Raw genomic sequence first — 26,658 nt, 5'->3', positions numbered from 1 at the left:
GAGCGGGGGAGAGAAGAAACAACAGACTTTTATAGTGCATTCTGCTGCTTCAGTATGTGATTTAAAGCCTGGTGACAATATGAAGTGGAACAAATATTTATCTAGTTTCTATAATCTTTTTTCCTCTTTCGCAGGGAACAAGGAGAGGGTAAGTCTTGAATCCATCTCTGCTTCTGTGCAAACCTGCAGCATTTGCTGGCTCTACCTGTCTTCTCCTTTCTGCCCACTGTTGATATTTTAACAACAACTGCTGAGCCGGTTAGGCACATCTGAGATCTGTTTTTTTTGCATGTGACTCTGACTGTCACCAACTCCGGCTGATTTTCCACTTCTTGTAGCCCCAAACTGATGCCCTGACTGTGGGGATCGCTGCTGGTTTTTGTAGGGGCACTGCCACCTGCTGGCAATTATTTTGCCACTTTTAAATAGTTCTTTTTTAAAAAAAACACATAGAAACCCACAATATATACAAAAAATCGATACAGAAATGTACAAGTTTGTTTTCTTTGCTGTCTTTTTCCTTTTACTTGAGGGGTCCCTCTGCCACCTATTTCCTTCTAACCTGCATGTATGCTGAGTTCCCACTGCCCAAGAAAAAAAATAAATATGACAGTGACCTCCTCCCCTTTTATACTTCCTCTTTTTTCTCAAAGTCATTTTATTTGCTCTTTTACTTGCTGAATTGGAAGTGTCCTCTCAGAGGCCATTTTGCTTGGCATCCCTGTGAGTGCACAGGGCTCTGCCGTGGGTAATGTCCTGCCAACATGTCAAGGCTGATGGTTGATTTGTCTGCTTTTCTTCCCCCCCTCCCCTGTTTCAATGCAGAGGAATACGAAGAAGAAGGTAAAAAAAAACAAACAAAAACACCTGGGAATGTAATTTATCTTTCTTTTATTCTTGGTCCTGCTTTTTCCTTGTCTGTGTTTCACCCTTCTCTTTGGCGCTTGCCACTAAAAGTGATTTGAAACACTTGATCAATGAATCAATAGGGAACCAAAAAACCACCCAAGCTGGGGCCATGATGTGCCTGAGTCTTCATGTAATGGTTACACTCAGTATTTGTGTGAGCTGTAGGGAATGGCTGTAAAGCTGAGAGCTGACCTGGCTGTAAATTTGGAGTGTTTTAGAGCAGGAACTGGCACAGAGCCCACACATCCTATCAGTGGTCATGTCCTGCCATCCTCATTTGGGCCATGGCCACATGTTGAGTTTAAACTTTGAAAAGAAGAACAGGTTGCCTAGCTCCTGCGGAGCACCCAACAAGGCAAAAGATGGAAAAGGTGAAGGAGAGAATGGACTGGCAAAAGATTCATTGTTTAAATGTGCTTTTAGCTGGCAAAAGGTGATTTGACAAGCTGTGAGAGACAGAGTGTAGATCTGGAAAGATGGAGCATGAAAAGCCCCAAAGGTGATTTGACAAGCTGTGAGAGACAGAGCGCAGATCTGGAAAGATGGAGCATGAAAAGCCCTTCTCACCTGAGTTGTTTCAGCTTTTGTAGGCAGCAAGGAGAGAAAGATTTTGAAGATGTATGGGTGTCTTTGCTGGGCACTTTAAACACACTGGTTTTAGTTCAGGCAAGTGTAGCTGCTGGTTGTCATCCTCCCTTTTCCCAAGATGTCTGGGTCAGAGGTGAAGACCAAACTCTGGGATTTCTGCCAGGATTTGCCCTTAGTATCCAAGACAGCTTCTAAGGGGTCAAGAACAAAACCCTTCACTGGGACGTGGAATATTTGCATGTGAAGGGTATGAGGCCAGCTCTGAGACAGAGACTTGCCCCTGTGCAGAAATGTCCAGCTTGAGGATTTTATATACAGCAGTTGAATGTGTTGTTGGGGTTTTTTTGCCACAGATTTCTCCAAATTGCTGCAACTGGTTAATTCTCATCAGTGGTGGTGGTAACAGAGATGTGATTCTGGGCATACCCAGAGTAGTTCCTCCCCTAAAAGGAGGAAGTCTCCCCTCTTCCTTATGTCTGTAATTCCCCAGTACTACTTGCAAGGGGATAAAGGGCTCAAAAAAAGAAAAATAGTGATGCCACGTGGGTTGCAGAGGTGCCTTCAGTCATCAACGTGTCTGTAGTCCTGCCTGAAGGGGCAGAGCCAGGGAGGTGAAGGTAGTATTCATGCTCCATCCTTCATGCCTTGTCAAATGTCCAAAGGGTGTTAAGCCTACAGACAAGTCTTCCTGAAAGAAGAAGCCTTTCTTCTTGTCTTTCTCCTTCCCTTCTTAACTGTCTCCTTTTGGGTTTCAAGAATTTAATGATTAATATTAAATGAATAGGCAGGTAACTTCCTAATTGTTTAATCTGCATGATGATCTCCTCTGAGGTGTATCTTCTCACTGTCCACTTTTGCTTGACCTTTGTGTTACCTCCCCAAGTCATCAATTTCCTTTCCATGTAACTTCTCTCCATCACTTTCTAACCCCATTTTTTCCTCAGGCCTGAGCTCACCCCAATACCAATTTCTAACAGTTTTCTGTTTTCATTTTCCTGCTTGCTGTTGCTTCATGTTCCATGACACTTGCCACCTGAAGCTCAGGAAGAAGGTATGTGACATGGCTCTTGCTTTCTTTCTCTCTCATTGTAGAGGAAGAATGTGTGTGAAGAAATCCAGAGCAAATGGTTCACTCACTCCCAGTGGCCAGGATGTGGTCCTGAGCCACAGACATCAGTGCAATGACAGACATTGATGTAACTTATTGAGCTGGTACGAAATTTGACCTGTTGTTTTGTTTAAAAAAAACCAAACCAAAACATATATATAAAACAATATATATCAAATACACACATATAATTTTTAAATAAAGATTTATATATTTATGTGTGTATTCATATATGTATATGAAAACAAATATATGTATTTATTTTGGCCTTCCATTTTTACTGAACTACTGGCCTTTTTTTGGTCACTACAGTGTCAAGTCCTTTTCTTTCACACCAAAAGTTTAGATTTTTTTAAAAAGGGAAGGCAACACCCTCCAAAGTTTATATGCACCTGTTGAAATTCAGCAATTAATTTCTTTGAAATGTCAAAAATTGATACATGTTGGCAAAAGATTTTCACCATTTGAGAAAAAGATTTAAAACAAAAGAAATATGGCAATTTTTTTTTTTTGTTTTACGTTCATCAAAAGTCAGTTTTAAGAAATTTCAGCCAGCTCTAATAAAGAATAAAATAGTGGATGCCTTTTTTAATGTGGTTTTCACTTGTAGTCACACTCCTATATTTCAGTAACATGTATAACCCCATAATATGACCATAAAAAATGTTGGTTTTAATTCTTTCTCACCCTGTAATTCCATCATTGTATATTCTTCTCCATAATGGCCTGGGAGCATGGCAAACCTCAAGAATGTTCCAAAAAGATAATTCTTGTTTTAATTTTCTCCTCTTGTTCCCTTTGCTGCTGTTTTCTACCTGCAGAAGAGGTTCAAGAAGAAGGTATGTGCACCAGTTTCTCAGCCCCCCTCTACCCCCACAGCAGGGCTTGGAGCTGCTGTGCACCTCCACTTTGCAAGGCAGTAGAAGAGAACAAGAGGCAAGAGGAAGATGCTAGGACAGATGATCTGCAAGCACAGGGCTTTTCTTGTCCTTTGCACGTGGTGCCCATAGCCTCGTGTATCTCTGCTCACACCTCTGCTCCCTTTCAGGGAGGGAACAGCAGGGGAAATAAGGATACCAGCCCCTCATCCAAGCCACAGCAGGCTCCAAGGCTGTTTTTTAGCCCTGGATGTTTGTAACACCTGTTGTGGAATTGCTGGGATCTGACTAGAAGGGTTTCCATCAGATGTCAACTGGTTTCTTCTATGTAGCTTGGCAGATAATGAGTGGATGGATTTTGAAATCAAAATCCATCTGTGGTAAGATACTTTTTTAGCCATATGTTACACAGTACATATTCTACAATATCTAATATAATAGAGGGTATATAATATATATATTATAAGTCTATAGATGGTAATATTACATACTATATGTAATATTATATATAGTATAAGGGATATATTATATGTTTATGGACTATAATATATATTATTATATATGATATGAATAATAATACTGCAGATTTTATTCATTATATCCCTGTAGATGCTCAGTAACCCCAGCAGGCTCCCTGCATTGCACGTGGCATTTGAAAAGTAGGACAGGCAGGACAGATGAGAGGATGGAACAGAAACCCACCCTTTGCACTTGAGAGGTTTGGGATGTAGTGCTCCAGGTAGAAGGAGCCAAAGGGTGTGTTGGTTCTGCATTTGCAAAGCTTTGTGCTCCAGCCACACTTGAAACAAGTGCAAACCTGTTTATAACAGTGTGGGACACCTGCTCTGAGTGGTTTGCAGGGTTTTTAGAGCATCCAGGTCCTGAAGGTTTTACATTTCTTGTACCTGTGTGTGCTTTGGTTGCTTGTCTCCATTTCATCTCCTCGTCTGTTTCTCTATTTCATCTCCTCTGTTTCTCTATTTCATGCCTCTTGTGTATTTTTAGAGCCTCTGTTGCATTCATATCCCCTTTCATCTAACTGTTCTCATTTTCCATCTCATTGCTCTTGCTTCTTTCCACGTCCTGCCTGACAAAGCTCAAGAAGCAGGTATGTGTCATTGCCTTCTGTATTGCTGCTGCCACCTCCTTGATGGTGATGGGGGATTTAGGGGTGGTGTGAGAGTAGCAGCACCCAGTTACTTCATTTTGTTTCTTCTGTTGTCTTTGCTTTCCACCTTTCTTCAATGACTGGCCCTGCCACAAGCTAACATATGGGAATGGTCTTGGTGTTTTTTTGGTGCTGCCCCAGCCTCTCCTGCCACGTGCAGAGCTTGCCATAAAGCCCATCTGGGCAACAGCAGGAGGTTGATCCTATAAAACTGGAATTAGAGGGAAACTTCAGCATGTGCTGTTTGAGCTTATTGTTAGATTTTTCCCTGTTCCTTTTACATGCCTCAAATCCCTTTCCCTTCTGGGCATTAGTGCATCCTTTACTGGGATGAAACTTTTCCCTCTGACTTAACAGAATATTCAGCCTATGTAATATCAGCCCATGTAATAATGTGTTTCTCCTAATGTTCCTTTGCATCCTGTCCTGTGGCTCTTCCCACCTAAAGAAGCTCAGGAGGAAGGTATGTGACATGAGTCCTGGTTTCCCATCTTTCAGAGTAAGCTCTGCTTTAGCCAGTAAGCCATAAGATGGTAAAAGGAAACAGCAGTTAAAGATAGGCATATTAATACAGAATAAAACTTGCCACAATTTTGGCTTTTGTACTCTTTTCCTCCATGTTCTGTCTTGGCACTGAATGCACCTGTGATGCTATGTGGTAACTGTTGCATGAAAAAAAAAAAGATTGTATGAAAACTGCTGGGAAATGTAAACCTCTTAAAAGGATGAATATTGAAAAGCTTTTGCTCCGAGACTGCTTGGGTCTCCTTGGGAGGGTTATTTTGTACCATTCAGAGCAGTCTGAGCCTCTGGACAATGTGCAGGTATGCCCACAATCAGTCTGCTGCTACAGCAGCTGCTGACATTGCAGCTGCAGAGAGGATCTGCCCTCCTTTACTGGGCTGATGTTCTTACCACAGCTTTTCCACAGGCCTTTTTTTCCAGCTTAAACCCCATTGTATGAAGCAACTGGTGATCATTTCGATGCTTTAGCTTTGCAAATGATTAAAGATGGTTTTCTTCTTCATACAGTGGAGTGTCTAGGCCATTGTCTCATGGTAGTACGTGCAGCCATGTGCCACCAAAAACCTGCTGGCCTCTGGTTGTAAATCCACTTGGGCGAGGACCAGGGTTGTAAAATGGCATGCTGCTCCTGGCTTTATGCAGGACTGCAGGAATATGCATACAAGACAAATGTCATGGCCACTTAAATCAGCTTTATGTAATTAATATCTCAGACCATTTGTGCCCTCACTTCTAGTAGTCCTTTTCATATCCATGTTCATTTTATTTCCTTGCAATATACTCTCAGGTTTTCCCTCCCCCTCCACTTTATATGAGTGAAAGGCTGTTCTGATATTTCTAATGCTCTTGCCTTCCTTTGCATTTTGCTCTCTGGCTGTTCTCACCTGCTAAAGCTCATGAGGAAGGTATGTGCCATGGCCTGCAAATTCCTCTGTTTCTGTCCAAATGGTAGTGTGTGTAGGAATTCTGGAGGTGGTTGAAGAGGAGAGGGTGCAAAACTATCCTCTGCATGCTCATCAATGGCTGCTTCGTTCTTGTAGGATAAGCAGCATGATGAGTAATCAGTACTAACTGCTGTTTTGAAGGCAATGCCAGAAGCATAGGCTGGGCATGGCTTATATATTCCCCAGTACTCTGATTTCTCTAACTAAACTATGGGTACAGATGCCAGTTGATATGGGAAGAGTGGTCCCAAAAGCATTTCCTCTAGACCATGCCCCAGGGCTGGAGGTGGGACAGCCATGACCTGTGGCAATGCTGTGTCCCTTGTCAGGTGTGCCTCTTCCTCCTGTCCCCCTGCCACTGCACAGAGACAAAACTGGCTCTGGCAGCAATGTCTGCTGGTGTGGACAGACTTGCATCTGAAGTCATAAGCAACAAGTGACACTGTGTCATACCTAGTTTTCTGTTGGGCTAAGGATTGGACTTATATTTTGATATTTTGACTGCAGTGTGTTTCTAGAAAATGCCAAGTCAGAGAAAATGTGTAGCTGCATGCTTTTTCCATAGCTAGTGGTGTTTTCCTAGGTTAGTGCGCATTATGCAAAAATGGGGTAGCAGGGCTGCATTTTTGCTTGATTTTATAATGTGAATTAAAGTCCAGATCTAGTAAGACAACCTGTGTGATTAGCAAAATAGTAGGACATGCTTACTGAAGCATCAGCCTGCCAGCCCAATCCCATTTACCTTCCAGTTGCTCTTCTGCCCTCTCTTCTCTGCATGTCCAGCTAGGCTTTCATTGGATACTTCACACTGCAGGTTGGACAGCAGGAACGTGCTTGCACTCACCTTCCCACCCCACTGTGCAGTCCTACACACCAGTGGGGAAATCCTAGGCATTAAGAAAATCAATGCCAGCTCCTCTGTGCTCATTGATTTCTGCAGAGGCTGGGATTTTTATGCACATAAATAAGAACAGGTTGTTCACACCCTTTTTGTGCATGCAAACTTACAGGTAATGGACTTGATTTAGATACAAGTAAATACACGTGAACCAAAGGCTACTGGTGGCACTTGATTTATAACATAATGAATAGATATGTCAGTCATCTGCATCTTTTATCTCCCAACACCCCCTGTCCTTCCTATCCATGAGTGACATCCATATGTGCCCTCTATTCATCTTTTAATCTTATTAATGGTTTTTATCCCTTTAACCCCTTCACACTGGCTAAAAAAATTTGTAAGTTGTTTTTTCTTAATCATCCTCTGTTTCTTGCTCTAATTCTCTTATCTTTCTTTGCATCTCCTTCCCTGCTACCTCCCTCTTAAAGAAGTCCATGAACCAGGTATGTGACTTCTGAATTCCTCTGCGTCAATCTGAAGGGTTATTGTGTGCTGGAAATTCAATTGCACTTGGCAGTTTTACAATTGGGTCATGTTCTGAATTGGGACAACATGGAAACTTTTTAAAGCAACAACAAAAAAAAAAAAAAAAGAAAAAAGGAGGAACAACCTTGTTTGGCAGCTGTTGAAAATTATTTTTTCATTTACTGGGAACAAAACATTTTGTTCCAACTTTTTTTTTCTTCTTTTCTTTATGGAAGATTTCCAAATTTTGAAATGAAAATTCTATTTTAGATGTCTCTGAGACATTTATTTTATGGATTATGTGGAGTATATACAGTGTAATGCAAGAACATATCTGCAATAACAGATTTTTATATGGCAAAAAATGAAGGTTTTGTTCTAAAGATGTTAATATCTATGCAACCTTTAATGGTTGTGAAAGTGCATCTGTTTTTTTTAACGCAAATCTTAGCTAAATCTACATGAGTTTTGAAATACTGAAATTCAACTGAAACTACAGTTTCTGTTGGAAAATTATACAAGTAACTCTAACATTATACTCAGGAATTCAAAGATGGTGGAAGACAGCAAATAAAAATCAAATATTAATGTCAAACTGTAACTTTCAGCTTCCTTACACTTTCCACCAGTAATAATTTCCTCTACTCTGCGATGCATAATAATGAAGATAAGAGCTAACTGTTGCATGAAAAATGTAGTAATGTTTTTGTAAACAAATATCCCAACATATAAGCTGTAATTACAGACATTGACTGGAGTCAGAGCCATCCTTATACTGCACATGGGAATGTTATAATGTTTATGATCTAGAAAAGCAGAGGATGAACTTGCAGTGTCCTCTAAACAGTCTGTGAAAATTATTCTGTGCCATTTGGAGTAGCTTTATTAAAGCAGTCATACCTCAGCAGCTTCCCATCCCAGCTATTTCAGTCTGCTGTCGACAGAGGGAGAACAGCCTTTTAGCTTACAGGAGATCTATACTTTCCCTAGGATTGGAGTGAGTGAGGTGAAAGCTGTCTGATTGATTTTTGCATGACTTAACACTTCAACATTCATCTGTGTGCTGCCTCTCATTTCCCTCCTGTCCTTGCTGCTTCTCATCTCATATCCTTCCCTTTCCCTTTTAATGATATTCATTACTGTCTGTTACCTGCTTCTAGGGTTTTTCTGACCTTGCTTTGCACAACTTAAAGGTCATTCCTACCATCCCAGCTGCTTTGTCTGCCTCTGTACCTCTTTCCTCTGGTATATATTGAATTGCTACTCACTACTTGAGTGTTGGTCTCAAGCTTTACCATTCATATGTGCTTGAAATTTGTGCAAAACACCAGGTAGTAGTGTCATCTGGTTATTAATAAAGCCAAACCTACAGTCTCCCCATATTTTCTTTTCCCTCGGTAACATAAAGCATAACAAAAAGAAAGTTTATAAAGAAGATGTAAATAGAACAAGCTTAAAAGAAAACTTTTATGTCAGAGGGAGACTGTCCCAGCTTTTCATATCATTGTGTGATTATTGAGTTTCTCTGTTATTAATGCTGTCTTTGTCTGACATATCTTCGAAGTCACAGCCTTGGTCTGCACAACTTCAGAGTTGTTGCTGTTGTATGATTCTTGCTCTAATTCCTTTATTTCTCTTTGCTGACACTTTCCACCTAACCAAGCACATGCATGAGACATCCAAATTCCTATGCATTAATCTGAACCATTCCTGTACATAGGAATTTGAAGATGTTGAAGAAAACCAAAGTCATGAAGAATCAATCTATTTTTATTATTCCCTAAAATTAATTTTCCCTACTGAACAAGTATAATTGCTGTTTGTAAGTAGAGAGTTGCCTTCTAAGAACCTTAGAGGAAACATTTTAGTCCCCCTGAAAACCTTCAGGGCTGTGACTCTGCTGCAGCCAGGGCAGAGAGCAGGAACCTGAGCCACAGAAACACGAGCTGCTTCTGCTCGCAGGTGTCACCTGCAGCAGGATCCTGGCACGCAGGCTCGAGCGGCTTCTACTTGTTTGCAGCAGAGACAAGCCCTGTGTAGATGGGAATATTTCTAGTTCTGCAGAGCTAACGAAGCCTCACGTTTGCCAGTGGAGGATCTGAGATGGTGGAGCTTCAGATGCCAATGCAGAAATACGTGCCAAGCCTTCTTTCCTTGCAGTATCCCCACAGCTGCTCCAACAGCTAGAAGGCCACGAGTGTAGCTGAGGCACAAGTTACACTGCACACTTGCAAAACTCTCTTCTTGGGCATGTTCTCTTTCAAATTGAGGCATCACCAGCATCGCTACAATTGCCCGCTGTTTATATATTTGCATGATTTAAATTGTTGCAATTCGTCAGCATCCAAATTTCTTTTATCTTTCATTTTTATGGCATCCCCTCCCTGTCTACTTCATACTCCACTGTAATTACTCTCCTTTTCCACTCATTAACACTCAAGTCCTATAACCTAGTCTTCAACCCAATCTTACCAAAGTTTGAGGTGATCCCCTCCTGAATAACTTGTTTCTAAATCTTTTATCTTCCTTCCCTCTGTTTTTCCCCTGACACCTCCTACTAAATGAAGCCCCCCCTCAAGGTATGTGATTTAACTTCTAAACTCCCCAGTGTCTGGCTGGTGGGACAGTGTGTGTGGGAAGCGAATGCAAGGTGACAGGAGATACAACCTATCTATCAATGATAGCTTTTAATTTGCATGCCTTTGGGGTTGTTTTATTTATAGTTTGTTGGGGTATTTTTCTCATTAAAATGTATTCAGCACTGAGTTGGAAGAAACTTACCTCTTGCATGAAAATTTTACTAACAACTAGGGGAACACATACATGATTGTGAAAGAGCAGCTCAGCAGAAAGTGTCCTTGTGAAATGGGTTAAATTATGGACTGTGATAGGAAAATGAATGTTTCTTCCTATAGTGAAATCTTCGTTTCAAATCTCAGGACAGAATTTGACCCATTGACTGTATACAGGGAATATAAATACAGTGAGATTTTGCATTATTTTCATGCTTGTGTTGCAAAATATTCAGGTGTGTGTGTATGGCTAAAAAGCAAAATCTGCCCCACGAATCCACATTGCTGATTGATTCTTGCTTTGCCAAAAACCCCCAGAAGAATGAAATGTAGACCTGCATAGACTTTTAATGAACCTTTTCTTCCTATGAAGTAATCCATTTGTAATTCTTCATTGCAAATGGATACAAAGAACAACATTAGACGTCTATAGACATCCAAGTTGTCTTCAAGGAACAAAATGGCCTTTAGCCATAGATCTAGAAAAAAGAACTGATCTTCTTTGGAAGTCAGCTGCACGTTGTTGAGTTACAGCAGGTATTTCAGTAGGTTTCTGAACCACATTGTGTTTAAGTGTCTGAGATACTGCTATAGGAAAGGATGGCTCTAATAGTGCTTTGGGAGTGCTGTGTTCATGGCATATTTCAAATCAAGGTAAGCCTTGGTACACGATGCTGTCAGTTTGTACTTAGTGGCATATAATGCTCTTTTTTTTTTTTTTTAAGCATTGCAGTATTATTGTAAATCTGCCAGTTCCACCTGACTGAATTTCTTTCCTGTCCTGTGACTTCTGTTTATATGCTATTTCAAATATAATTAATTTCTTTTATCTCAGGTTTACTCTTTAACTTGGTCCTCCTGTCCCCTTTTCCTATCTGCGCCTCCTCTCCTTTGGTTCGAAAGTCTTTTTGGTGTGTGAAATAACAGGTTTCTCATTCTCTTATTTTCCATTGCACCTTGTTCTGTGACACTTCACACCTGAAGCTCAAGAGCCAGGTATGTGACATGACTTCTGATGTATTCCACCTAGCTGCAGTGCAAGTGTGTGCGTGTCTGTGTGAGAGAGAGACAGTGAGAGCACGAGCCGAGAACAGGAGCCTTGGGTTGGTTGAAGAGAACAAAATATGAGAAACAAATATTAACCACAATGATCACTTGCAGCCCTTTTCTCCTTTAATCTCCATGCTTACTACTACTTTAACCTTACAGCATTGTTAACTCCTGACAGCCTCTCCAGATACCTTTTCTCCTTGCTTTAATTCACTAATTCCTTTATTTTTTCCCCCCTTCATGCATTCCCTAGTCTCTTTCTCAGGCTTCCAAGAACTTTAAATATCTGTTCTGTTTCTTGTTTGTTTCTTTTTTCCTATTTCCTGTCTTCCCAACACTGCTTGTACCACGACACCAGCAGAGGAAGCCCCTGAGGAAGGTATGTGATGCACCTACAGACTTTCACTCTTCTTCTCTTTCAGTGATGGGGAAACAGTGTTAAAAACAGTGAACTTGTTCAAGAGCAAAGAGAGCGTGGGAGGGAATTGGTCTTTTTGGATGGCTTTGGATGAACATGAAGAAAAGGGCTTTTTGCCAAATCAAATCACCAAAAGGTGTTTCTTCTTGTTTGATCTCCAGAGAGTCTGAGGTTCCCAGCATAGCAGGGACAGAGTGGGGACAGTTGCTTTTAAGACAACAGTGCTTGTTGTGGATTGACTACTGTGCTTTTTCTCTTTTGCTTTTATCCTTCAACCTACAGCTGATGAAGAAGGCGAATTCAATGATGGTAGCTCAGTGTTGTCTTAGGACAACAGTCATCTTTCTAATGTCTTTTTCCCCCCCCTGTATTTGCTTTTGTTCCTCATTCAATTCTAATCTCAGGAACTGGGCCAAAGCATCTCTGCCGCAAAGAATTGCTTACTGTGTATATCCAATCACCCTTGGGCAGGGGGCAGAGCATCTCACTGCTGTGTTGAGAAGCCTCTACACTCTCATTAGGATAGCACATGGTGAAAATCAAGCTCTAGAAGCTCACTCTGGATTTATCTTTTAGCTAGAAAGTATCTCTTAAATCCCAGTGGCAGGCCTAAAAATGGAGCTGAGCTGTACACAGACATGCCTGCCTCATCCAACCTTTAGAAGGTCATGGTCTCCAGGCCTGAATCAACAGATATTTAAATTTCTGCTTCAGCTATGCACTTAAAATTGTACTAAACATCAAGTATGTGCATAGATTTATTCATACTGGTGGGGTGAGCCATTGGCTTAAGACAGTGTTCACAACAGATACGGTCATAGTAGGTAGTTGAGTGGGCACTTTAGCACGTGAGTGAGGACAAGACTCAGGGGACCAAATCTTAAATGTGTGTGTCAATTTTCCTCTTGCATGAGGGCAAATCACTTAAAGCCCCTGGGCCAAATTCAAAACCAGCTCAAATGTACGGAAAGACTCTCATGACTTTTATAGGCCTTTGAAGTAGCTTCATCATATTCTGACTGCCTCTGCCCCTAGAACACCTGGCCAGCTGTTTCCAAAGATAAAGCCCAATGCTACTTGAAGCCAACTTGCATTTTGTGTTTTCTAGTTCTGTTTTCACAGATTTGTTTGCTTGTTTTCATTTTCTTGCTCACTTTTCAGGTTTTTTTTCTTATTTAGGGAAATAATCCTGTGGACCTTTCTGAGCTCTATTCTCTCCTCCTTTTTCTCTTTTTCCTTTTATTTTTAATAGGATATTGATTTTATTATTTTTTTTTAACTTTTTTTTTTCAAGGACACACTGTGAGCTCGAGATGTTACTTCTGAGAACTGGGACTAAGGGAGGGTGTTTAGGGATTTCTGAATGAAGACAGTTCAGATGGATTCAACAGAAAGGGGGAGCAATGTGTGAACATCTCATAGATTGGGCAGGAGAAAGTAAGGTTGTATTTATGGTCGTGTGGGTTCTCCCTGTGCTAGCCTTTTTGGAAACCAGAAACTCAGAGTATTTCTCATCTCCAGGGCAGTGAACTTGGATTTCCAGTGGCTCTTGCCTTCTTTTGGCAGGGTTGTATGTGGGGATTTTGTCATAGCCCCATGGTTCATAAGCAGAATGACCAGAATGTCAGTCAAAATCCACCACAGGAACAGGAATTTCCTATAATGATTCCTGCTTGTCAACAAATTTTGGCCCAGTTCCTTGATTTGGTGTCTTGAAAGAAGGGGCATTTCAAAATAAATCACAATCCTGGGCTGCTTTTGGTGCATACAGTATGTACCATGCTGGGTCATGCACTGCAAAAGACAGATTTATTACTGTTTGTCTTTTAATTTCTTTGTTACCCAATTTTCTGTTTTTATGGAGGTACCTTAAAATATTCTAACTAAAATTTCATATTTCAATAAAAACTAACCTTTTATATTTATTTTTTTCCAATTGTTAATTAAATTTAAAATGCTGATTGGCAGCAGCTGAAACCAAATTCACAGAGTTATTGACAGATAGGTGTCAATCCTGGCAACCAAGGTCAACAAACAAAATCAGTCATTTCATTTCTACTTCCCACCCTCCTCCTTCCCCTTTGAAATGTCACTAACTGGCACATTTAAGTTTAACAGGAATATCTCTGAAAATAATTTGGGTATGTCACTGGGGAAGGGAATCCTGTGTGAATAACATCCCTGATAGACTGGTTAATCGTGATTACTCTTCCACCCTCCAGATAAAAACCAATGATTTAGCTAATGTGTTAAGAAGCTCACTGGCTATTTGAAAAAAAAACAACTGAAAAAAATAACTGGAGAAATACAGAAGTGCACTGTTAGCTAATGGTTTTTTTCTTCAGGAGCAATTTGTGGCTTCCTTGATGCGAGTGCTCTAGAACACTTTTCTAATTACATGCTGCTTATTTTATTAGCATTGCTATAGCACCTCAAGGCTTCAGCTGAGATATGTTTTGGTAGGCCGTGTTCATGTAAATTTCATTACTGAAACTGGTTTGAGAAAGTGTGAGAGAAAGGAAAGGTTGGTTTCTGATCTTTCATAACTTTTCTCTTACTTATCTCAAGAACCCATTTCCTGCTGCTTCATCATTTTTTTTAATTATTCATCATCCTTCTAAGTGATGTCTCCACTAAATATTTTTCAGTAACAGATTTTGCTATTTTTTCCCCCTCATATAATGTTCCATTTAATTTTATCCTGCTCTGTTCCATTTGCTATTCCTAATTTCCTCCATCAGTCCCAAACCATCTGGATGCAAATCAGCGTTTGAAAAAAATATAAATATAAAAGCTTTCTGTATCATGATATGGATAGCAGGGCTTGTGTACCCACTCCTGTGAGGCTGTTCTTACTTTTACTCTACAAAGCTGGTTGTTTTTTAACAGATTCAGCAGGCTGTGAGCTTTTTACCTCAGTTCATTCCACTGAACCAACACAGGCAGTCTTGGACTGTAGCATCCATCAGCATCCCTGAAATTTCAAACATGGTTATGAAAGTCAACCTGGGTCCTTGTGAGATGGGGCCAAAAACCCCACAGTTTTAATTTCCTTCCTTTAGTGACAATAACAGTGCTGAACTCACTGCCATTACATTAGAGTTAAAAACTGAAGTGCATAGCAGAGAGGGGAATTGGTCACAGGCACAAATATTAAGCAAGTAACTCCTAAGACAGCACATTTCTGAGAGCCAGGGAAGGTCAGCTGTTGTAGGGGAACACTTCTGACTGACAGGGGGCCAAAGTTGACAGCTCTGTCATGGTCTAGCCTGCTTATAAGGGCATTATACCTCTCCTGGAGATGCAAAGAGCATTGCTGTTAAATCCCATGGGAATTTTGCATGTACCTTGGAAGAAGATGCTCACTAAGAGAGGATAGCCTTTCCAAGCTGGTTTTGAGGAACACGACAGAGTGCAGAAAAATAAGTCTTTCCCAGGGCACCAAGGCATCTCAGGGACATGTGCTTCAAGCTGCCTTGGGAGTCAGTAAACCTGGAGAAAATGTGTCGTGAAGCTTTTTCCCTTCTGGCCTCGATGGGAGGCATTTGAGCAAAACTGGTAAAACACAGATATCATTGACACGACTGTAAATTCAGGTTACTTTAGCAAAAGAAGTAGTGATTTAAATAGGCAACATTTTCTTCTACTCTCCAGCCCTGCTGTCCTGCTTAGAGCTTTGGTCAGGATAGTTTGAGAAAAATAATTTAGCATTTATATGAAACAATTGCTTTCCAGATGCTATGTTTGGGACTTTTATACAGTCTGTTAATTCTTTTCTTCCAAAGTCTGTTTCAGTGGTAAAAACAGATTCACTCCTAGAAAAAAAGGGGTGTATGAGTGTGTGTATTTCTTTTGGAAGTGCTTGAAATTTAACCAATTTATCTGGGATGTTTCCCCTAAGATTGAATTTCCCTTCCCTCCTTTTACTTTAGCAGCTGCATGATCTCTATTGTTCTAACTGTTCTCCCTCTTTTTCCCTTCCTCTTTTGTGCCATGTTACCAAACAAAGAGGAGAAGCCCAGAATCAAGTAAGTATGACGGGCAGGGAGTTTCAAAACCGTGGGATCATTTTTCTGGTCTAGCAGAAGCCCTTAGATTGTCTATTAGGCAAATTGCCACTAGAAGCCTTTATCCAATCCTCCCTTGTGTGACATCCAGCTGTTCTTGTATGCCTTTCCAGGATGTCTGCTTCTGTCTGAGAATGTCTTAGCAATAGTTACTGGTCAGGGTCTGAAGACCAGTTACTGATAGAGTTAGAGGACTCACAAACTGTCCAAGATACAGTCACCTCACAATACGCCAAGTTAGAGGTGGTTCAACACTAAGTCTTTTGTGTGAGGCCATGGCTGAGGAACTACCCATCCATTTGGGATCATGACAATAGGAAGAATGACAAATATTGTGCTGGCCTGACCTGAACTTAGCTAAGGTTTCCTATGGACCTTCTGGCTCTGGACTCCAGCACCTTCCTTCCCATCCTGCCAGCTGCCCAGAAAGGAGTTTGCAGCACTGCGCTGACAGCCTCACGGGACAGTGTCTTCTGTGTGGTGGGGAATGACCACAGGCTTTGGGAGTGAGAAGAGTTTTTAGGGGTAACTCTCCATTCTGCATGACCTCTCACAAAGGACAATGGTCCTTAGTGCTATTCTGGAATAGTTTCCCAGTGACTTGCTGTTTCACCCCTCTGTATCTCCAGCAATATTTCTTCTTGTCAGCATCATTCTTCAGAGCAGATAAGGTCTGGACATGCTATTTAAAGAGCTACCTGATCTTTAAGATTAAAATACTCTTTTTTTTTTGTTCTTTTTGTTTTTGACTCTCTGCAGACTAACTGCTCCTAAAATACCGGAGGGTGAGAAAGTAGATTTTGATGTAAGTATTTCTGAGACTGACTGTCTGTACCCAGGCCATACACATGTGTGCAAACCCACATAACTTTTCCTCTGTTGGGTACTTCTGAGGATGAGGTCAAGGACAAAAGTATGGATGTTTTGCAGGCTCTTCTCAGTGAAAGGTTACTCTCTGCTCCTTGAAACTCTCTGGATCCATTTGTTGCTAATGTTACTAAGCTAAAATGTTGATTCATGTATTTCTTTTTTTGCCTCCTTGAGCCTTTGAAGCCGATGTATGAAGAAAGGAGAAATTAAATATTTTAGGAGCTTTCAGATTCCCTGTCCCATCGTTGTAAATGGTTTGAAAGTTGCAGGTTGAAACAAAGCAGGACTATAGTCATCTGATGCTGAGAAACACCACCTAAAATGACAGCAGAATTTTAACAATAGAGATCCAGATGCCTTCCTAGAAAATTGATAGAAAAATGAGGAAACTCTGGTGTTGACAAATCTCCACAGAAATACCTTCTTTGCCCAAAAACTGTGGGAACATTTTCTAGGTAAGATTCATATCCCTAAGTGAAGAAAAGGCAGCTAAGCAAAGCTATGGATAAAATATGGTGTAGGAGATGTGGATTTTGCTCCTTTCTGGGCTCCTGACTGTCACCTAGATGATTCTCTGACTGTCTCAACAACAGCCAGTCCCCTAGAATTCTGTGGATATTTGCAGGCACTTTCTGCTTTTGTTTCTCTGTGTAGGCAGGATGCTGGAAATGTTCAGGGCATATTCCTAGAGCAATACGGGCTAGCTTAATGCATTTTCCTGCTTTTCTAGGACATCCAAAAGAAAAGGCAGAACAAAGATCTGATTGAACTGCAGGCCTTGATTGATAGCCACTTTGAAGCCAGAAGAAAGGAAGAGGAAGAGCTGGTTGCCCTCAAGGAGAGGATTGTGAGTCCTTGTACTGCCCTTTCCCCATACTAAATCGAGAGATTCTCTGGAGATGAGAAGTCAAATCCAATAGTCCACAGCTGGATTTGGGCAGAAAGCTGTATTACAATGTACAGCAGTGACTGCTCAAGTCACCACTAAATATCTTCTTCCCACATTTGTATCCTCTCTCAGTCTCTTGTTTTCCATATGGGAATTGCACGAGACCCTTCTGCGTGTTCTGGCAAGGGAGTAGTTGGCTCACTCTCTATAAACCAAAGCTCTTGGTAGTGGGGTGTTAATAGTGGATGTAGATAAAGCCACAATGATGACTGAAAGGCCCTGCTACTGCTTCTTTCAGGAGAAGCGCAGAGCTGAAAGAGCAGAGCAACAGAGAATCCGAGCTGAGAAGGAGAAGGAGCGTCAGGCCAGGCTTGCGGTAAGTGGCTTTACATCTCTCTCCTTGTCTCCGCATCAGACTGGGAGAGATATCTTCAGACAGAAAAAGAGATACAGGTTATGTCTGTCTCAGCTCAGAAGATAAATGACCACCCTGTGGTGGTCAAGAGAAGGAAACAGGAGTTCCCAATTCTCAACATGCTTATCTGATCACACTCCCTGTACTGACACTGGCTGCTGAGGATGCTGTAGTAAATTATGTGTCACACTTCACAGGAGGAAAAGGCACGGAGAGAGGAAGAAGATGCCAAGAGAAAAGCTGAGGATGACCTCAAGAAGAAGAAGGCTCTGTCCTCCATGGGGGCCACATACAGCAGCTATCTGGCTAAGGTAAAATCATGGATCTGTGGAAGAAATACGGAAGTATTAAATCATGGGGTGGACTGGAAACAGTCTTTACTACAAGCTGAGAAAACAGCTCACCTTTTCTTCTTCTGGATCCCTAGCAACTTGTCTTACATGTTCTGCCACTGGAATAATTTCGTTCAGCCTGAATGTCTGTAGTCTGATGCTAATTGATGTTCTGAAAATAGGCTGACCAGAAGAGAGGGAAGAAGCAAACAGCTAGAGAGACGAAGAAGAAGGTCCTGGCAGAGAGGCGCAAGCCCTTGAACATCGACCACCTTAGTGAAGACAAGCTGAGGTAACATGCTTATCCTAACTTGCCTAATGTAATCCACTGAAATCTCAAGACTCATCTAGTGAAACAATGCAGTAGAGGAGAGGGCCTTCCTTGAAATTCTTCACAGGACAAAGTTTAGTTGTGCCCTTTCTTGAGCTGGAGAATGGAAGGGAAATGGGGCTGTAGGGAACTGTTGAAATGGTTTGGTAGCCATCTAGCCATGTTCCTGGCATGGCTCCATTAAACTCACCTGCTAATTAGGATTAGTCATTTATGGGACCAGTGCAAATTTTAAATCCAGCTCTGAGATCAGTTGAACAAACTACAGATTGGTATCTGTAGCATTTTCAGGGGTGACATGGGCTGCTAAGGTGTGAGTATGGGTCTCCATGGAGGCTGGAGGCCTGGCAGCTGAGTGCTCTGGTGCACAGCAGTCATCACATGATAGTCTAGACTAGAAATGTTGGAGTTTACACGATTGAAAGAGGAGGTTGGCTCATGTCAGCCCTGAGACAGGTGAGATTGCACTACGGCAGTGACTCTGTTCATCTGGGCAGCCATCAGAGTGCTCCTTTCTTCTTCTCTGATTCCTCTAGACTTTCTTCTTTCATTAAGAAGTTAAGGGGAAAATTAAATCTGTAGGAAATATGTTAGTGTGTGACACATGCAAAAGTGCAAGCCTAAAAGGTTCTCAGGTGAGAAGGTGAGAAAAATGTGAGCTTGAAAAGAGTAAGTAGCTTTCAGAGGATGGGAAGAGTTTGAAGGAAGTTACGTGAACTGCATTAAATAAAATGTAAAAAGCCTCATTACTAGTGATCTGGAAACAGTAGAAAATACATGATATGATGTTTTTTTTCCCATCTTCCTTTCCCCATAAACACACAGGGACAAGGCTAAGGAACTGTGGGACTGGTTGTACCAGCTGGAGACTGAAAAGTATGACTTTACAGAGCAGATCAAGAGGAAAAAATATGAGGTGAGTTGAAAAGCCATTTTGCTAATCAGACTGAGTCCAAAATGTAAAAATCTCCGTGAGTCCTTTGGCAAAAGCCACATGGTGACATCATTTGAGTCTCCAATGCCTTTTAAAATATTGAAGCAGTAAGACAGTTGGAACTGCATTCCCCTAACATACACATAAGACTGCATTACACATTTAAGGCTGAAATTGAATATACCATTCTCAAGGTTTTCAGTGCCTGTGGATCCCAACAGAAAAAAGAGTCTCCACCCTCTGCCCAAACACATCTGTGATTATCTATAGGTAACTGTGGCCTGAAAAATGAGTAACTCGATTCACTCATCTCCCTTGCAAAGTAATATATTTAAACTTGTTTTTTGTTTCACACTAGAGCGTTGTAAGTTTTATTCATATCCCAGACAGATTCCCTGTGGACTGTGCTCTTTGGAGTCACTGAAAACTATCTCCAGACAGGTGCATCTCACTGAGCTGTCATATGGTGACAGAAAATGGACGTGTTTCCTTCAAAGTCACAGGATAGGGCTGTGCTCACCTATGTCAGGTTTCAGTGCCTGAGAAATCCTACTGGATCTCTCTCTGTCTCACTCTCCTTTTCATTCCCAATCACAAAGACACATGCTGACAGGGAATGAGCAACACCAATATAACTATCTCAATCTCTCTTAGATTTTAACAATGCGTTGCAGGCTGCAGGAGCTTTCCAAGTTGTAAGTACAATGAACTTGCCTGTGTAACAGCAGCAGCAAAGGCTACCAAATGCATGAGCCTGCCGCATGGTCAGAGGGCAGGTGCCAGGCAGAAACTGGCACTTGGCTCCAAGTGCAGAGAGAAAAGACAAAACTGGATCTTGTGTCTCTCCTTTCACTTCCTTTTTCTCTCTCCTTCCATTCTTCAAAAAGAGACAAGGGAGTAATTCAGAAAAAGAGTTGGGGTCCAACAGGGACATGGCTAAAGGACAGAGCATGGAATCAACTCAATCAATTCCATATCCAAACCTCTGGTATTATGTGCATGGATGAGTCACCCTGATGCACCTGGGATACATGTAAAACCTTAAGGATGCATGTGTAGTAGCTTGGACTTCACAGAAAGGAATGGCATGGAGTTTGGAAAGATTCTCCATCTTCTGGCCACATGCTTATCCAGATCCAAAATATTAGAGAGGGCTGGGTGAAGGATAACAGGTCAACTGGGTGTTGAACAACAGGATTAAGGCAGTGCCAGGGGAGATGTATATGCTATGGTAATGAAACCTCTGCATAAACAAAGAGATGGTTGGCTGCTGTGGAAAAGCAGGGAGAGAAAGTACAAAGAATGAGCAAAATAGATGGAAAATGCAAAGCTGGGATGGGAGAATAAAAGTGGAATAAAAAAGGGAAGATGATAGGAGTAAAAAAGCAAGGAGGAAGGTAAGTGAAAACAGCAAAGGGAATGAAGGAGACACAAGCAAGGATGCAAGGGAGAGACAAAGGAAGGAACTGGGACACAGGAGTGGAGCTGATCTTTAGCTCTAGTGTGTTGCTCTTTGGTGCTTCATTGGAGAGTGAGTGTTACAGTCATTATCATAAGGTTATCAGTGAAGGTAAGTCTTAAGTCCTTGGGTCAAACTGAAGACAGCTGGTTCTCCTCCACACTTGGGAAAAATACTTGATTGCAAAAAATAATTTAAACTCTTGCTGCAGATATTAAAACTTCCATGAGTAAGTACAAAAGGAGCTGATCTGCTTATCTCTCCTTCCTTGTGTTGTCCTGTTCCTGCTAATGTTTCAGTCTCTTATTTTGTTTCTGTTTGCCACGGAAAGACTTGAGCCAGGAAACACTGGTTGTTGGTTCAACCTCAATGTCCGACATTTTTTTCTTGTTTTGCATGTGGGGAATGTCAAGAGCCTCTTTAAATATTCACAGGTTGGGTCATCAGTTTTTGGACCCACAGAGACATTAGAGAACTTTGAATTACACCAGAAGCAGAAGCAAAGCATACATCTTAGCAAGAGCATTTTTCCACCCCAAGAAGACTAGGTAGAACCTTGACTTGGTTACAGATGAGATGGTGAAGGGACAAAAGGAGGGTCACTATCACACCTTAGTTCCTGTGGGCTTTTCCACTACCTGAGTCCCAGGATTTCAGTAGTGAGTTCCAGACTATGGGCCCTGACTGAGTTCCTAAGTCAGACCATAAGGTGCTCATCCTGTGCAAGGTAGGTGTTTGCTTCTCCATGCATCAGGTTGAAATAGGCAGTGTACCTAAGGCTAAACAGATGCTCTGTTTTTTGCGACTCTTAGCTTCCAGTCATCAACAGAGCATGGAAAGGTGTTCAGAATCCCAACCTTTTTCTCTGTGGTTGCTCAAGTTCTCCTTTAGTATTTTATTCTTCAGCCCCTTTGGAAGTTTTCTTCTCTTAGTAGATGGCTGGGAAGGTGGTGACTGCTGCAAGCTCTTAACCAACTCCTCTCCCAGCCAGCAAAGGTACTTCATCAGAATGTGTGATCCATTTTCCATTCTTGAGGTCCTCATCCAAAGTCCATCCAAAGCTGTTTGAGCTTATATGCTTCTAGAATGTGTAGGAGTAGGCAAAGAGCGAGAAAGTGAGGCTGACACACTGAGCTGGATGAGGCTATGCAAGAGCTTTCCAGTTGGCCAGGGTGATGTTCATTTCAGTTCACTTGCCTGCAGTTTGATATGTGAGTTCATAGGAGACTAATTTGTATACATGGGAACTCTTCTATTAAAGGTTATAAAATTCTAGGTCTTCTTTCCCTTGACATACAAAATTGGCTTGCAGATTTATTGTCAAGGAGCGACATTTCTCTCCTTCAAGCAAGGGTGAGTTTTTAATTCAAAGGAAGAATTAATCCCTACCACAGGCAACTGCTTCCAGCACTTTGGCAGGTAAAACTCCTCTCTCTTTGAGAGAAAAAGGTTTCTTTATCTCTAAAAACCCTGGTCATGTATGTTATTTGCAGATTGTCACCCTCAGGAACCGGATCGATCAGGCTCAGAAGCAGTAAGTACCTATATCCCCTTCCTAGCTCCTGGCTTGGGGATATCTTCCCAGTGTTCAAAGTAGTTACTTCAGCCTCAACACCGACATTTTCTTGTTGCAATGTAATGAGGCTAAAGATGGAAGGGCAGCTCCCATCCTGCCTCATATGGAGAAAATGAAGGGGAAACTGAAGTGAACATAACAGCTAACAAGAAAAAATAATGTTTCCTCACCCCACGTCTGCAAAATTTCCATCTGCTTATTGCTGGGGTTTTCAAACACCTGATGGAGGTGCTTTGAATACTTGAGGGAATACAACCCTTGTTTACAAAGGGTAAACAAGTGGTTGCTAAGATTATAAGGAATGTTGTGTAATAAGACTAACATCATGGGATTACTGTTGTGAGTTCTCCTCACTCATCATCTTTTCTTCCTTCCCCACAAGACTTCTATTTCATTAGATTTTTTGAGTCATATCACTAACAATTCTAGGTGTTTTCAGTGAACCCATGAGAGACCAGGGCTAGACAAAGCCTGGGGGCTAGGACATGTAGAAAACTAACAGGCACAGAGAAGAAACTGCAGGAGAAAAGGGAGGGGAGCTCTGCAGTGATAGGATTTGATTTTCACCGCGCTTCTCTATCTTCTCAGCAAAGTCATGTCAGGAATGAAGTGGTGGTCTTTGGTGACATCTTTGCATGATAGTAGTGACCAGATACTGCCTTCCCACTTCCTCAAGCCACCCAGCCTTATCAGATGAATGTAACACTGGGGGCTCACTTGTCTGTAGACGCCAAACATAAGGCTTGACATTCCTGTGGAATTTTCTGTACAAAGCTGTAGGCTGATAAACCTCAGCAGAATGCGCTGCTGCAGAAGGAAGCCATGGTATGTCTGAGTGTTGCTGCTCATGTGGGGGGGCCACTATCACACCACCCAGAACAAGCAGTACCATTACTGCACGTTTGTTGCCCCAAAAGACATGATACTCTCTCAGGACATCACTTAAAAAGATTGCACTGAGAAGCCCACAGCTTGTGAGATTTCTGCATACTTAAATTTCTATCCACACTAGGCTGTATATTAGCAAAGTCTGCTAATGTATTATACCAGGATCAAGTGATCCCTTTGCTTTAGACTTCAATTATCACCTTAAGCACACTCTAAAGGTTAGGCATAACATCAAACACCACTGGTGCTTATGGAGATAAAAAGACTGCCTTCATTTGAGGACCTACACAGTTCTGTTATTGGGTCTTAAATCTGTGGAAAGGCTGGCAAAAGGGACACCGAGATCAGTTTAAGATGAGCAGAAAACACTCAACTCTCTCATGTGTAAAAGGTGAATTTTTTGAATAGGCTAAGTCTACCTTAGCCAAAAGGTAAAGTATCCAATATGTGTATGTCTGTGTCACTGTGCTACAACCTTCCATAAATATGGCTAGTGCTCTCCAACCAGTCTGTGGGGTAGGATCACAGAAACCTCCCCAGATGTGTTGTCCACATTGTTTTCTGCTCCCTGCACGAACCAGTGGTTCTGAAGAAGGCCTCTCTGTTCAGAGAAAGGCCCTACCACCTTGTGCTTGGCCCCCAACCCCAGGCTCTCTCATGTCAAAGAGATGCCTCTGGTTTGCATGTGCTCTGGTTCAAGAAGCAGCCTCATCATCATGTGTGTGAGATGGAAAGGTTTGGTGGTGTGCCAAGCCTCAAAATCCAAGGTGCTGTCTACAGGAGTGGGTGCAGAATCTAACCCAACTAACTACATGCCTGGCCGCTCTCTGGCACCAGGCACACCTGCTTATCAGTCAGAAGGTAAGTAGCTTGCATGCAGGATTGCCCTTCTTGTGTGCCAAAAGACACTGGAGAGAGTTTGCCTCAGGTGCTTTGCCTGGGGAGTACAGCTGGAGTGCCTCACACACCCTGAGCAAGATGTGGATACTGATACAAGTCCTAAAAAGTTGTTTTGACTGTTCTGGACACTCTTGTTTCAGGATATAAGGCAGAAGCCACTCTGCCTTTGCTAGAATAAAGCAATTCTTAGTCATATTTAAATTATTGCTCAGCTTTTTGCCTCTACAACTAGATGGCTAAAGCGTCTGGAGAATTGACCGGAGCTCCAGGACAATGAGGAAATTTTCTCCAGAAACAGCCCTAAATCCTAAAATCCAGATCATGGCAGATTTGAATACAAGAAACATCAATTCTGTGCCATTTTGAGACTTCTGTCCTGATAATGCAGAAATCTGGATGGGTCCACCTCCTTCTTTCAGGCATGCACACCCTGGCCTTTCACTAAGAGCCTGAGGTGGAATCTGTTTCCACAATATCAACAATATGTTTCTCAGGATGTGCCTCTATGGCAGGTGTGCCCCAACATGTGAGAAGTGAAAGCAGATCAAACCTAATCTGAGAGTCAGAAATGTGCAGTGGTCACAGAGCCCTACTGCTTCTATTATGGTGACGTGTTTTTCTTTCCTTTTGCATTGTAGCAGCAAGAAGGCAGGAGCCAAGGGCAAGGTTGGCGGGCGCTGGAAGTAAAGAACCAGGCAGGATGGCTTTTAGTGGCATGCCAAAGCCCTGCTGGTCTCCTCTCCTTCTTCTTCTCCTGTGTTCCCACATCTCAATGATAACAAAAATCGCAACATCAGCCTGGGTTGGCTATTGCTGCTGCTTTTCTTCTTTTTCTTTCTGGAGGGGTCTGGTGGCTTCCTCAGTCAAAAGGAATCAGGTTCCCTGTGAAACTCCTTGCTGGCATTTTCAATTCCTGCCTTCATCGTGCCAAGATCAGCCCGATGCTGTCCTGTAGATTGCTGTGTACAAATCTCTGGATTTTGTAAATAAAGCACAACCAGTACCTTCTCCAATGACAGCTCTCTGGAGTGGTGTTTCATACTATATTTAATGGCATCCCATTTTGTAAGGTATTGGGAGTTGGTCCAAATCCTTATTTCATACAATTTGATCCAGCTCTACACCTGGGGATGAAGTTCAGTGTCATCAACAAAGACCCAGGGTCAGAGTCCTGTTTTACAGCCATCACACAGTCAGGTAACAAAAGCCAGCTCTGTTCTGTGGGAGCTCAGAATCTGGGAGTCAAAAGTAGTTTAAATTTACTTAAAGTTTGAGTGAGGAAAGAAATAAAAGAATTGGGAATAAAGGAACAAATCCATAGCAGTGGTACTTTTCAGCACACAGCATTTCTTACAAGCAAGTAAGTCACATGCACTATAGAGAATGATTATTTCAAATATTTCATTAAAATGTTTCTTCATGCAATTATTCCACGTCAAAGCCCAAAACTGAAATGTGAATTACCTAATTAATTCAGTGTAGATGTCAAAACACAAAAGGCTGTTACTAAATTTGGAATGTGAGTTATTTTTAGGGCCTGGTCTCTTTGCCAACCCTTGAAATGCACCCTGTTGGAGCAAAGACCTCCAGGGATAGTGGTTCTTCCCTATGTTTCCAAACTTCTGACTGTTCTGGGGCCTACGTTCCCACTCTGGCTCTCTGTTAGTACATGCTGCAGTGTCATAGATTTGTAAGAGATGTTTAGGTGGGAAGAGACCTTCAAAGATCATCTAGTCCAACTCCCCCGCTGTGAGCAGGAATAACTTTCAATAGATTAGGTTGTTCAAAGCCCCATCCAACCAGACCTTGAACATTTTCAGCGTGACGGGGCATCCGCAGCTTCTCTGGGAACTTGATCCAGTGTCCCACCATCCTCATCATCCAAAGCCCCTTCCCTATGTTCAGCCTAAATCTACCATATTTCAGTTTAAAGCTGTTGCTCCTCATCTTGTCGCTATAGGGATTGTAAAAAGTCTGTCATTCTTGTAAGCTCCCTTCGAAAGGCTGCAGTGAGACTTCCCCAGACCCTTTTCTTCTCCAGGCTGAAGAACCCCAGCTCACACAGGACAGGTGTCCCAGCCCTCCCACCCTTTTTGTGGGCCCACCCTAACAGGGGGGAGGAGGGGACAGGGGGGAGGAAGGGACAGGAGAAGGAGGGGACAGGGGACAGGACGGGACAGGGGCAGGAGGGGACAGGGGAAGGAGGGGACAGAGGGGAGGAGGGTCAGGGGACAGGAAGGCACAGGGGGGA

At 42.1% G+C, this 26,658-nt stretch overlaps 1 protein-coding gene across 6 annotated transcripts in view; it reads left to right on the top strand.

Annotated features, from left to right (window-relative positions):
- Positions 1-25,421, top strand: part of TNNT3 (troponin T type 3 (skeletal, fast)) — a 31,782-nt gene extending 6,361 nt beyond the window's left edge. Inside the window, exons 3-19 of one of the 6 annotated variants that reach the window (XM_010003879.1) lie at positions 135-148; positions 826-843; positions 2,537-2,548; positions 3,427-3,444; positions 5,100-5,114; positions 7,450-7,464; positions 10,054-10,065; positions 11,263-11,274; positions 15,756-15,774; positions 16,573-16,618; positions 17,414-17,530; positions 17,871-17,948; positions 18,185-18,298; positions 18,502-18,611; positions 19,476-19,566; positions 20,239-20,279; positions 25,046-25,421. In XM_010003879.1, the coding sequence (XP_010002181.1) occupies positions 135-148; positions 826-843; positions 2,537-2,548; positions 3,427-3,444; positions 5,100-5,114; positions 7,450-7,464; positions 10,054-10,065; positions 11,263-11,274; positions 15,756-15,774; positions 16,573-16,618; positions 17,414-17,530; positions 17,871-17,948; positions 18,185-18,298; positions 18,502-18,611; positions 19,476-19,566; positions 20,239-20,279; positions 25,046-25,094 (781 nt within the window). In that variant the 3' untranslated portion in view covers positions 25,095-25,421. Of the gene's footprint in view, positions 1-134; positions 149-825; positions 844-2,536; positions 2,549-3,426; positions 3,445-5,099; positions 5,115-7,449; positions 7,465-10,053; positions 10,066-11,262; positions 11,275-11,689; positions 11,708-15,755; positions 15,775-16,572; positions 16,619-17,413; positions 17,531-17,870; positions 17,949-18,184; positions 18,299-18,501; positions 18,612-19,475; positions 19,567-20,238; positions 20,280-22,536; positions 22,578-25,045 lie in introns of all 6 variants that reach the window. The other 5 variants (XM_010003880.1, XM_010003881.1, XM_010003883.1 and 2 more) reach the window with 5 other exon arrangements.
- Positions 25,422-26,658: the final 1,237 nt, after the last annotated feature.

The sequence above is a fragment of the Chaetura pelagica genome, unplaced genomic scaffold (genome assembly GCF_000747805.2).
Source record: "Chaetura pelagica isolate M959 unplaced genomic scaffold, ChaPel_1.0 scaffold28, whole genome shotgun sequence".
NCBI classification, from domain to species: domain Eukaryota; kingdom Metazoa; phylum Chordata; class Aves; order Apodiformes; family Apodidae; genus Chaetura; species Chaetura pelagica.
This window is presented reverse-complemented; position numbering and strand designations above follow the sequence as displayed.